General features: G+C 45.9%; 1 protein-coding gene across 4 annotated transcripts; it reads right to left on the bottom strand.

Moving 5' to 3' along the window:
* Window positions 1-2,773: 2,773 nt before the first annotated feature.
* Window positions 2,774-11,973, bottom strand: AKR1A1 (aldo-keto reductase family 1 member A1). Of its 4 annotated transcripts, none has more exons than XM_039884556.1 (11): window positions 11,839-11,973; window positions 11,490-11,586; window positions 9,829-9,910; window positions 7,581-7,670; window positions 5,704-5,823; window positions 5,384-5,535; window positions 4,543-4,738; window positions 4,018-4,217; window positions 3,681-3,753; window positions 3,455-3,541; window positions 2,774-2,934 (listed from the first exon to the last, which is right to left on the bottom strand). In XM_039884556.1, the coding sequence occupies exons 4-11, from the start codon at window positions 7,662-7,664 to the stop codon at window positions 2,869-2,871; spliced, it is 978 nt and encodes a 325-aa protein (XP_039740490.1). In that variant the 5' UTR covers window positions 7,665-7,670; window positions 9,829-9,910; window positions 11,490-11,586; window positions 11,839-11,973; the 3' UTR covers window positions 2,774-2,868. The 4 variants fall into 4 exon arrangements, with proteins under 4 accessions (XP_039740490.1, XP_039740481.1, XP_039740472.1 ...); XM_039884547.1 differs by having other exon boundaries at window positions 11,741-11,897; XM_039884538.1 differs by lacking the exon at window positions 9,829-9,910 and having other exon boundaries at window positions 11,839-11,972.
* Window positions 11,974-13,135: the final 1,162 nt, after the last annotated feature.

Below are 13,135 nucleotides of genomic sequence, written 5' to 3'. Positions count from 1 at the left end.
AAACAACTTATTAATACCTTGGGAGAACAAAGGCCCAAGGAGTAAATGAAAAAAGACAGATATATATCTGGACAGATATGTATATGTACAGCATTATGAATATACAGGTGTCAAAGTATGGATGATCCACAGAGGAATATAAAGATGAAAATCAACAGAACTTGTCACAAACATCCTAAAAGTTAACATCTCAACCAAAAAAGAGATCATTAATGTTTGATACTTTGGACAAATATCAAGATTCTTTCATATATTACTTTTCCCTAAACAAATACTGTGACCTCTTTCAAATGTATCAGTCCCTCTTCTCAAGTATCCTTTAAGTTTGCCAACCTTTGGGTGCAAGGTTTACAATCTTCCCCTGAAGAATGTCACAAGGTCTCATTTTTCCTACTCAGTGTTAGACAGCCCCTCCCCCTTTACAGACCACAAGACAGCTTCTGAATGGGGTCTTAAATTGCACTCGTATATAAAGAATTTCAATATATGGAACTGAAACGTGGTGCTAGCTTCTGGCTGGGGATTCCTTCCTTCTGCAATGTAGTCTTATAAAGACAAGTTTCATTTTTAAATTCTGAGCCTGTGGTCATATGAAGAATACTTCAATAATCATATGAAGAATACTTTTTGCAAAAATACTTGAGGACTTCATAGTTCTCCCAAAGGCCTTCCTTCATACTTTGATATTCCAACATCCTTTTTTGAAGTCTAGTGTCCTAGTCTTTGATTTTAACTGTCAGATCTTCACTTTTCAATGGCTTGGAGTATGTGTGAAGTTCCCCAACATCACTTTAATTGCTTAATAAATGACTGCATCTTTTCCAAGATGTATAATTTTACTTTGCAGTGAATGTGCACTGTACTGTCCACTGATTAGACAAAGATGTCAATAGAGAAATGCTAATGTTAAGAAGGGTGAGATGTTGCAGTCAAGAACAATTTTTAAGTAGTCAGTTCATCAGTGAATAATTTCATGTTTTAACTTTCATTTCTTTATATGGGCTGAATTGTGTCCTCCCCCCTCAAATTCATAAGCTTAAGTCCTAACCCCCAGTCCTTAGATTGTAACTGTATTTGGAGAGAGGGTCTTTAAAGAGGTAATTAAGTTAAAATTAGGTCATTAGGATGGGCCCTAATCCAGTATGACTGATGTCCTTACTGGATGCATACACAGGAAAGACAACGCGAAGACACAGGGAAAAGATGGCCATCTACAAGCTAAGGAGAGAGGTCTGGAACAGATCCCTCAGAAGGAACTAATTCTGCTAACACCTTGCTCTCCAACTTCTAGCTTACAGAACTGTGAGAAAATAAATTCCTTTTGTTTAAGCCACCCATTCTGTGGTACTGTTCCAGCAGCCCAGCAAACTAAAACACATAATACTCAAACTACCTCATAACTAATCATGCTGTGGAAACTTGGATCATGAAAGTGTGTGAGGGAGCTATAGAATCACATAGTAAGCCACCTGTGTAGGGTGAGGTCAAGAAAGATTTCCTAGAGTGACAGCTAAACTGAACATTTTAGTAGGTGTTAGCCCACAGTGAGCCAAGGGGTAGAATGTTCCAGGTAGAAAGGACTAGAGACAAAAGGCTAACTTCCAACATGCCTCCCTCCATCTACTTTTTATCCCTCTAATCTACTGAAACCAGGGATGTTTCTAAGACACAAATGTTATTCCTATTCAAAACTCTTCCATAGCTTCCCATTGCATTCAGAATTAAAACACCCAAATCTTAACCCACTCCCCTAGGCCCTCTATCACCAGGCCCCTACCAATTCTAACATTATTTCACGTCATTCCACCTCCAGTCACTTTGTTATACGAGCCTTCTTTAGATTTTTCCAACAGCTTCTTCCAGTTTCAAGGCTTCTCCCCCCCAAGCTACTCAATTTACACAGAACACTATTCCCACTATCACCTCATTTAACTAATTAATCTCTAATCATCCTTCAGATCTCAGCTGATTAAAACAGTAGGCTTCTATTTCATAGCACTTCTTCCAACTGTAATTAAACTAATTATGCAATTAAAGTCTGTCTCAAGTATACTGTAGAGACCTATGTATCTTAGTTATAGCTATATCCCCAGAGTCTAGTATTGTCCCTAACCCACAGAAGTATCCAATAAATATTTGTTCAGTGAAGAGCAGTGGTTTGACTGGAAAATTAAAATGAGTTTGTGTGACTGGAGTTTAGAGATATTTTTCTATAAACGATCCTAAAACCTCAGTGGCTTCTGGTGAGACTCTTAAGTACATAAGATAGGATCTTAGGTACAGAGTGACAGGCTTTGGGGCTGACTCTGCCTCCTTAAAGTAGTTTATGCATACAGACTGTAGTGTCTGAGAGAAAAAGCCCTTGATTTTCCCAACTTTCCTAATTCTGTAAGCTCAAGTTTGTTTGACTTCATATTCCTAAACCTAGACACTGACCAAGGTAGGGGATGGAGTGGGAACTCAAGACGCAGGCCTAGCAGTGCCACAAAACCACAGAACTCTCACTGCCCTGATTTTAGTACCCAGGTGACCAATTTTTGGTACTCTCCGTAACTCCCGGGCAGCATGCCACTAGATATGAACTGCCACTAGATGGCGCCACTCCACTAATATACCTAATTCAGGAAAGCAGAAACGGAACTCGGCTCCATGCTGGTTTCTCCAGAACAAAGAAAGATAAGGAAGTCTGGGCTCAGGGCAGGTAATACCCAGCATCCCTAAGGGAAACAGTTGCCATCACAGGTCCAACCAGACAAATAAGACAAGCAAGCAGTGTCGATGTGCCAATGGATTTATTAACTCCCTCTTTATGGGGATGGCAGGACCTCATAGCTAGGGAGTTGATAAGGAAACCAGGAAGCTGTGGTTTCAGTATGGGTCATTAAAGGGATACAGAGGGTGCTCTGCATCTCTCGGGACCTTCTTCCCATCCACCTGGAAAAAGAGACAGACATAGGAGTCAATATTTCAAAAATGTAGGGCATCTTTCCCCTAATCTTCCTGAATAACCTCTCTTATGCATAGCACAATGTCACATGGCAGCAACAGGGCCCTGGCCTTAGAGAATGCCATAGTATCAACAGTATTCCAACACCAAACCTCTAGCCGGTACGCAAATGACCCTGCCTCTAAAAGTTTGATGTCTCAGCTGGAATAAGAAACTATTTATTTCTCTATGTGCAACAAGCTTCAACCCAACCTCAACCCCTTTAACAAGGTTGAGAATGCCTTCTAGGCTCCTCTCATTTATATTATTTCTGAGAATTTGCTACATGTCAGGAATGGGAATCATTTCAAACAAAGGAAGCTAAGTCTTAGAGAAGTTAATGTTCTAGCTTACAAAATATCGAGAAGCGGAACTGGGACTCACAGGCTATATGCCTTATCCCTGAGCCATACAGAATCCAGCTTCAAATCTCAGATTCCCTGACTCTGGAGGATGACACATACTCACCGTAAGCATAGGCACAATGTATCTCCAATTTTTATTCAGACCATCTAGCTGCTTCATCTCTTCTGGGCTAAATGTGAAGTCAAAAACCTGGGGAAATGGAGTGGGGGTCAGGAAAGCCAGCTTTGTGAGTGGAAGTTGGGGGTCCTAGAACACTGCTTCCTTAGGAAGAGTTGGGACCAGACTCAGACCTAATGGGCTAAAGGAGACAAGATCCGTCACAAAGTACCTGAATGTTCTGAAGGATACGTGAAGGTGTGACACTCTTGGGGATGCAGATCACTTTCCGCTGGACCTGCCACCTAAGGTGTGGGATTGAAATAGATGAAGAAGAGCAATCAGTACTCATAAGCATTGTTTTGTCTTCCATGCAGCCTTCTTTAAGCTCTGGAGCTCCTGAGCCCCACTGGAATGGGAAACATGCTTCAGAGTGGCCTCCCGCCCAGATCATACAGCAAGATTCTCAGCCTCATCCAGGCACTTGAATAAGGAACCGCTAAACCCTTGCCTCCCAATCCAGAAGCCCTCTCCTTGACCTGACCTTCTTTCCCCACGACTGCCCGCACCTGAGCAAGATCTGGGCTGGAGACCGGCCATACTTTTCAGCCAGGGCCAGGACCGCTGGCTCCTCAAGCAGAATGGGCTCATCAGGATCACACCATGCACGATCAGGAGAGCCCAGAGGGCTATAAGCAGTCACCTCCAGGCCACGTGCTTGGCAGTGGGCAATCAGCTCATTCTGAGCCAGGTATGGGTGGCATTCCACCTGAGCCAAGAAACAACCCATCACCGTGGGGTGGCCACACCTAGCTTACCTGGCCACACTCAGACATACTGTCCTGACCAAACCTTCACTGCTGACCCCCCGCCACTTCCCCTCAGCCCAGTTCTCTCGCAGTTTCCACCGTCCATTTCATCCTCTTCACACACTTCAATGGCCTTCTCTATGCAGAGAAATCCTGCACCAAAATTTCCGACAACTTGCTAGTTATCTCCATGAAGTAGACTCATCATCTGTTCACTCATGCTCTTACACACATCCCACACCTACTCCACCACCAAAACCAACTGATCTGCGATGCTGTGCTCACCTGCAGGACAGCTGGACGCACAGAGGCCACACTGAGCACATCATCAATCTGCCGACTGCTAAAGTTGGACAGGCCCAGTGCCCGCACCAGCCCCTTAGCTACCAGTGCCTCCAGAGCCTTCCAGGTCTCCTTGTAGTGGATGGAGTCATAGCGTATAGTCCCATCGGCATTCTTAGGAAAAGGGTTGTCTCCTCGCCTGTGTGAAAGACAGACCCCCATCCCAAGAGTGAGCACAAATGCCAGGCTTCTGCCTTACCTGCCCATCAACCACTCTCATGTCCCATATCCCAAGCCCAGAACGGCAAAGGGCCAAGAATGAGAAACAAGCATGGATATTCACCCTTCTAAACCATATTCCAGGTGTTAACTCTATATGGAATGGCCATTCCCTCTCCTCTACTTCCTAGACACAGATTATATCTCCTCTACTCTGGGAAGTCTTCCTTAACGCCTGCCTCAGGGAGTTGCATGCTCTTGCAGCCTCCTAGCACAGGGCACAGAGCTGATAGGCTCCTCTCATACCCTCTGCTAGAATTTATTCTTTACTGCAACCTCAAGGCCTACTTCAGGAGAAGCTAGTATGTTTCTTGAATGAATAAAGGGAGCGGGAGGGATCAATCATGCATACCCTGGGATACACATCATGTGAAGCTACACTCCTTTTTCTGTAGCCAAACTCCTGGCTGTTGCAATAGAAAAGGCTTAATTCCCATGGCAAGCTCCTCAATTTGCCATATAGGTGAGTGTTCCTCTCCTGCTCTGCTACTGTGACTTCTAGTAAGTTACTAACATGCCTCCACCAACTCCCGACACCCTGGAAGAAGAAACTGGCAAAGCTCACTCAAAGGCATAAGGCCAGTGCATCAGGTACAGGTCCAAATACTCCAGCTGGAGTTCAGCCAGTGTCTTCCGAAGAGCAGGCTCCACATCCTCAGGGTGGTGCTTAGTGTTCCACAGCTTGGAAGTCACAAATAGGTCCTCCCGAGATACTGCCTGGTGCAGGGGGCAGGGCCCACAGTGAGAAGAGCCAAGGGCACCCAGTCTCACCCACCCTCACATCTGGGTGAGAATTAGAAGGGAGCTGATGCTGGACCCCTCCAGCCAGGCCCCAGCCCCAGCTTCTAAAATCTCTCACCTGCCCCCCGTAGCTCCAGTCCTCACCTTGCCAGGTCCCACGTTCTCCTTCAGGGCCTCCCCAATCTCAGTCTCATTGCCGTAGATAGCAGCACAGTCAATGTGGCGGTAGCCTACACTCAGGGCATACTTAACAGCTGCTTTTACCTGCCAGGTGAGAGAAGCATAAGTTTCAGCTCTGTTGGTCTGGGCCAGAAATTGCCCTCCTGAGGGTCACCGATGGGGGAGAGGACAGGAATATATCACTGCAGTCATCTATGCAGTGGAGGTGAGAAGATGGAAGATGGTTCTAGTCTAGGGGACCAGAAGCCTCTTCAGAGACCCCAAACTCTTTGTTCCTATCCCACTAACCTCCAAGGTTCCTTCCTACCCAAGCAATCTTAGCAGGGCCCAGAAAAAAACTAACATGTTCCCAGTTATATGCACAGAAGATGGACAAATACATTGACAAAGGACAGAAACATAGGTCATGGAGACAGGTCCGCAGTCCTGAGGAGCTGGTTAGGGAAATATGATATAAGGTAAATAATTCTTGGGCCAAGGCCTCCCAGAGAGAGACTCTTAGGCAACGATGTAGACCAAGCAAGCTCTGGAAGCTCAGGTGAGCAGAAGAGGTAAGAAGAAAATTAAGGAAGGTGGAGAAGTGAAATGGAAGCTGGGCCCAGAGCTCCTCATCAGAAAAGAAGAAAGCAAGTACCAACTAGGAGAATGGGTCAGTTAATTTGCTAAAAACTCAACTAGAAACATGGCATCAGAAGCAGAACCAGGTGCCAGGATCTTGCTATTCAAAATCCCCAGCTAGGAGCAGCTCCTACTATCCAGATGTACTCCCCAACACCTGACCCTACCCCTGCTGCTCCATGCCCCGACTCTGGCCTCCACCCCCTGCTTTCATTTAGCTCCTGAACCTGTCCCGGGCAGTGTCAATGCCTTTTTGGAGCACAAAGATCCTGGCTCCAGAGTCCTATGCAGCTGTAGGATAGAAAGCAAAAGGAAAAGGGCAGAAGTCATATCAACTATATCACAAACACTAGCCAAAATCTCAGAGAAAAGAGGCTGTTCTCACTGTCGAGTCCCTCCCAAACTTAATCCTCCACCTTCTCTAAACTCTGACTCAGATTTCCCAGGAAAAAAGACAAAGCACTGGGGAGAGGCCCCATGCCAGGTGGATGCTGAATCTTTAGTTGTATCAACTCTAAGAAAGCAGGTCTCCATTCCCAGGCTCCCTGAGCCTGGAAGGGTCTACACCAGGGGTCATTAAACTTCAGCTTGCTGTTGCTTGTTTTTTTCAGCCCTTGAGCTAAGAACAATTTTTATATTTTTAGGTGGTTACGTAAGTACATAATTGCCTCTTTTTCAATTTGTTCAGCAAAATCTAAATGATTAACCATCTGGTTCATTAGGAAAAAGTTTGCTAATCCTTGGTCTATACACCTGACCTAGCTATTCTTCAAACCCTGACATGTGCTATGTGCCTACTTCTGGAAAGAGCACTAGTGGGAGAGGCCCAGTCCTCAAGGAGCCCAGTGTGGGACAGAAGACATGATCATGACACAGGGTGATAAGTGCCATATTAGGGGTCAGCAAAGGGCCAGGCACAGAGGGGTCCCACGTTTGCCACAGCACTCAGTGCAAAGCCAGTTTAGGAAAGGGTTCCTTCCTATGGCCCTTAGCCCTGCTGACCCCCTCAGCTCCTCCTCTAATCAGCTGGGAAAGCCAAAGGCACACTGCTGGGCTCTCTTCTCCTTCCCTTGTTTCTTCCCACTGCCCTCCAGTCTCATCCCACTTTTAAGTGGCGTACAGGGGTGGTGCTACTAGGGAAAAACACGGGGACTCTCTTTCTAAATACTGCCTTTTCCCTAGCAAAGGTGTAAGAAGCTGTCCTCCTCTTCCCCATCTCTCACCTGGCCAGGTTGACTCTTCCAGGTGCCCAGTCCAATCAGGGGCATCTTCTGCCCAGTGTACAGAAGGACACAGGAAGCTGCCATTGCCCCCTGAAAAACAGATGGGAAGAGAATGGTGTAGGGATCAGTGCTGCTTGGGCTTCAGCTACCCAATGATCAAGACTCCTGTAAAACATGGGAGGTAACAGGGGCACAGAGGTGATAGGCAAACAAACACGCAATTGTATATATGTGACTGAAAAAAGGCAGCTGAGACAGGGTGCCGAGGAGCAACCAAAGCCAGTAGCTCCTGAACAAACATTAACCAGACCACCACCCTGGCTGCCCTTCCACAAGGCTAAAGGTCTGCATTAGAGCTCCAATACTCCCAAAAACAAGGGTGGGTGGCTCCCCAGAAGTACCCAGCCTTGACTATGTATGGTCTCAAACCAGTATAAGACAGACAAAGGTCATCTAGTAGGTTGCCAGAACTACAGAGTCTTTCTGAGTTCCTCTCACAGAGATCTGATCCGCCATGCTGCTAGGCCTGAGTGGACTCTTACAAGGGAAGTAAATCATTTTTTAGATGAAAAAACAGACTCAGCGAGATGAAGTTATTTGTCACAAATAAACAGCTAAGAAGTGGCTCAGTCAAGGATCCAAGGAGGAACTAATGGAAAAAGGCACAAAAAAGGAAGGTAAACACAGATCTACAAAATACATGTGTTCACAGCAGACACATGTATAATGTGCTACAGAAAAGCAACTGACTTCTGTAGCACAAGAACCAGGGAATACTGACAATGGTTTTTAAGAATGAGCTGGATTTTCCCAAGAGTCAAGGGGGAAAGTCTTTCCAGGAAGGGGGAACTAGACACAGGACTTCAGTGCAGCAGAAAGCAGTAAATTACAGATACAAGAAAATTTTCCAACTAAACAAAAGCAGGTGGGTGATTGCAGCAACATTAGAGAGCTATGACAATCAGAAGTCTCTAAATGGCCCAAGAATACATATTCAGCCAGCAAATCAATGTTCTAGGCCTTGTGCTAGACCCAAGAGATGACATATATTCAAACAGAGTCCCTGCTCTCCTAACATTTATGGTCTGGTATGGGAGGGCAGGGGGTCGGAGGATACCAGCACCATGTATAAGAAATATAACCCAAATCTGCACAAGTGCTGCAAGAAAAGAGTGACCTGGCTAGGGTGGCTTCTTGAAGGTGATACCTGAGGCAAGTCTTACTGAACAGGAGGTATCCAAATGAAAGAGAAAGGAGAACGCTCACCCCAAGAGCCAATAAGGTAGAAACCTTTTCCCTGATCTCATCGGTACTTTAAAAATCGCTCTCTTGGGGTTTATTTCATTGTCTGCGATATCTCCATAAATATAAGCTTTGTTTCCAAGTTCTGAAAGGACGTCAAGAGTATTATGGCAAAGCAAATAAGACAAATTGTGAGTACAACCGACACACCAAAATTGTCTGCTAATACTTCTGACTTGGGAAGAATTTTATAGTCTAGCATAACCTGGTTATGGAGACCACCCTTTTCTCCTAAAACAGAAGTAAAAATGTTCAATTATCTGAGCAGCAAACCACAGATCGCTGAAGAGCAATACTTTTTGTTACTAAACCTCCTGGAGATCAGGGAAGCATGTCCGGACTTCACAGGAGGAAGGAGCCTGCCAGCTGCCAACAAATCTGTGGCTGGTTTCCTGGGCTTTATCCTCAAGTAAGAGATCTGTTGGCCTCTCCCAGATTGCCCAGCACACACGGGAGGGCTCTGAAATTACACCTGGTCTGAAGGCTTGAACAAAAACCTGGCCTAAGGGGTAAAAGAAGAAACCTAATGCTTGCTTCTCCCTTTCTTCTGCTGGTGAAACTGAAAACCAAAAGGGCTGAGGCTTAGAGGACAAAGGTCATAGAGGGAAGACCTAACACATCTGCAAGACCTAACAAGTACTCCAAAGGAAGGAATGGAGGGGACCACAGCAGAAAACAGATGTTTTTCTCTAGGACAGGAAGTCATCCTCTGACAACTCTTGACCTCCTTATCTTCTGCCTGAAACAATGGCTTTCCAGCCTAGGCTTGCATTAATAGGCTCTGAGCTAGCCTGTCAGGAACTGCCTAGCTGGAACTCCAGCAGCACTCAGAAACCTCATGTTATCTTGGTTCTAGATGTAAAACAGAAAAAAAGCTGGTTGTGTGTGGGGAGAGGGGGAAGAGGGTAGCATCAGCACTCGGGTTTTATTATTTCCAAGTTGGCACCTAGCTTCCTTTTCACTGGAACTCAGTCTTCTCAAAGGAGGGCTCAGTCTTCTCAAAGGAGTTGCTGTCTGGATACAGGAAACTAGAACACAGGAAAAAGAAGAAACAGTGTATGTATGAGTGTTCCCTGGCTGTATGGACCTTTCCTCTGCCTCCCATAAATGTTGGTATCCCTCAGGGTTATGGACCCCAATCCTCTTCTCACTCTCTAGATAAGTTCATGTCTCTAGTTATCACCTTAAGCACTGATTCTTCCCAATTCAGTCCTGTATATTCAGCTCCCTCTGGATATCTCCACCAGTGTGTCCTATAAGTATCTGAGACTCAATGTGTCCAAAATTATACTCGTCAAATCCAGCAGCAGAGCACAAAGGAAACAGTTCAAGCTCTGGGGTTGCACAGTCTTTGGTTTGAATCTCAGCACCCACCCCCTCCTCCCCGTTTTTAACAGCTACTACATCTAAAGCACCTTGCACAGTGCCTAACCCATGATCTTCTTTCTGTATATTCTTATCTCACCAGGAACTCAAGGCTCTGGTGAGACAGAGTATATGGATAATTCTATACAGAGCAAACCAGACATGTTCACAGTATCCACAGAGTCTTCAAAAAGCCATATAAATAAAGTATTTCAGTTCATTTGAGGCATTTCTGAGTATTATCAGATTATAGTTCTGACAGGTGATGGGAGGGGAGAATATCTTCTGTACTTCTAAGAAGCTAGCATAGAAAAACACCTCATATATGTAATGGTGACCAAGATTTGGTCTATTTGGCTGGGTTAAAAACCCTGTCGATAATTATAAATATAAAAAAGATACTGTTTGCCCTAAACTGTAACGTAAGACCTAAAAATGCAATAACACTTCATGTACTTCTTGATGTATGTGAAGAAAACTTTTAAAAATATATTTCCTAAATCTTTCTCCAGTCCATCAATATTTACCGCCATTGCCACTGCTCTAGCTCTGACCATCCCTACCTGAACCAGGGCTCTGCTTCCAGTGTGGCCCTTCTCTCCACAACCCAATCACTAAATCTGACCATGTGACTCCCAGGTACAAACACTTCCAGCAGTTCTTTCCTACCCAGGATAAAGTCCAGACTCCTTAGTAATACACTTCATAACGTGGCTCCCACATTTCTCATTTTTCCACCTCCTCATTTCAGACTCCATGTTTCAAACTTTGCAGAACAAGCTACCACTTACTTAACTCCAGGCCTCTGCACACTTTCCTTCCCCAAGTCCCAATCCTTGCCTGGCTAAATGCAGCTTATCCTTCAGCTAGCACTTTAAACTTCTGGCTCCTCCCTTGTATTGATAGCTTGTGCACACAGCTGCAGTTGTCTGTTTATATACGAATTCCCCACAAATCTGGGTACCCCTTGAGGAAAGCCTGTCATCTTTCTGAACCCATCACTCCTAGAGTGCCTGTCCCATACATACACACTAAAAACAGACACACACATACACAGCAGCAAATGAGGGAGATCTTGACCGCTGGAGGGGCATTTGAGAAAGTCACTGTCTTCTTCCTTTACTTCTTTAAGTAGGCTGGAAAGAACCTGTGCTCTCTATCCTGAGGGCGGACACCTCTGTAGTGAAGGATCGAGGCCATCTCCTCTGCAAGGAAGATGGGGCGGCAGCAAGAGAAACTCACCTCCTCAGGAACAAGGCGTGAACAGGGCTGTGTGATCTCAGATCGGTTTTGCGCTGTGCTGACGATCCAATGAGCCTCAGCTTCCGGGACTAGTGGGCTGCAAGGGAAATCAGTGTGATGGCGGAGGCAGGGACCTGGCTTAAGTCTGGCGTTAAAGAGGAAGTTCCTCCCCAGGGAGGGACGAAGGCCGGGCATTCAGCCTCACGCGCAGTGGAGGGTGGGCTCCGCCCCCCTCCCCTCCCCGCCCCTACCTCTGGGACGGAACTTGGGGGTGGAAGCTAGAGATGGGATCCTGCGCTATCTCTTCCTCTGAGTGCTGGTGGGAGGATTGCCCGGGGCTTAGACACACCTGACCGCGAGAATTTGGAGAACCCGCGGGCCGAGTAAAGCATGCGCAGCGGATCACGAGGGGAGCTCCAGGGGCCGGGCCAGGCCGCGCCTCTGCTGGCCCACATTGCACCGCGCGCCGCCGCGCCGCTGCTCTCCGCGGGTCGAGCGCCTACGGGAAGAAGGAGGGTCCCAAGTAACACGTTGCAGGTTCTTCTGAAGCCGGCTTCCCCTCCGGATTCACCAGCCCAGCTCTTGCTCCATTCTCCCTTACAGTCTGATTGTCCGGGTTCCCAGAATATACCTAAGCCGTCTACATTATTTGGTCAGGCAAACTGAGGCTCAAAAGCAGCAGCAGCACGAAGGTTGACCATAATAAGTGAGACCTGGGTCTGTAGGTTGCAAGTGGTAGAAAGTTGGTGGTTTCTACATCCGTACTGTGGACCCTGGCCACTCATTTATGTGCCAGGCACTGTGCTAGACTTTGTGATTTAATTGAATCTTCACAACAATCCTCAAAGGGGAATGTTTTTTATTTCTTGTAGATTTTTAATTGAAGTATGTAGTATAGCATACATACAGAAAAATGGACAAATTGTAAACGTTTAGCTCTATGATTTTTTTTCTTTTGCAGTATAACTGCCATCCAGGTGAAGACAATAGACTTTACCCCACATGGGAAGCTGGTGAGGGGAGGGAGATATTACAGATTGGACAGACTCAGGTAAAATAACTTGCCCAAAGTCTCACAGATTTTAAGTTACAGGTTTGAAATAGCCCTTACCTTTTTGGCTGAAGTGCCTTGCATTTACGTGTTTTCCTTGGCAGGAGTGGGCAAGAAGCAGGGTTATCCCAGTGTAGCTGTGCCTTTCTCACCACATCTCTGTCTACCTGGCCGCTCTCTACTCCCCGGATGACAATCTTGCCCAGCTTTTTTTTTTTTAAACCCCGAATTACTCCCCATTGTCTCCTCAATACAAGTGATGTCCTGATGAGACCAAATGTCCTAAAGTTTCACACCATCTGTGATCAGAATTTAGGATGACTCAAAGTCATCTTAGCCTTGCAAAGACCATCAAGAAACACATGCTGAGAGAGAGATAGAGAGAGAGAGAAAGAGAGAGAGAGAGAGAGAGAGAAAGAGATGCTATATATCCATCCTTTCCACCATCTTCTGCAGGGTCTATTGGACTCTTGTTATGGAAAAATCCCAAAAGCTCCAAAAATCAGACCAGCGAAAATCCAAGCAGTAACCCAGAGAGAAAGAGAACTCAGTTTTATTACGCCGGTGGTCCCAGAAGAGCTAGTGCTCTGAAAAT

The sequence above is a fragment of the Pteropus medius genome, unplaced genomic scaffold (assembly GCF_902729225.1).
Source record: "Pteropus medius unplaced genomic scaffold, Ma_sr-lr_union100, whole genome shotgun sequence".
Classification (NCBI taxonomy): domain Eukaryota; kingdom Metazoa; phylum Chordata; class Mammalia; order Chiroptera; family Pteropodidae; genus Pteropus; species Pteropus medius.
Note: the sequence above shows the minus strand (reverse complement) of the source record. Positions and strands in the feature narration are given on the sequence as shown.

Coding starts and splice junctions, on each gene's coding strand:
- AKR1A1 (XM_039884556.1), bottom strand. CDS start 7,664: ATGGCAGCTTCCTGTGTCCTTCTGTACACTGGGCAGAAGATGCCCCTG. Junction 5,824..7,580: donor GGAAGAGTCAACCTGGCCAG/GTGAGAGATGGG, acceptor CTCACCTGGCAG/GTAAAAGCAGCTGTTAAGTA. Junction 3,754..4,017: donor CCAGCCCAGATCTTGCTCAG/GTGCGGGCAGTC, acceptor CCCACACCTTAG/GTGGCAGGTCCAGCGGAAAG.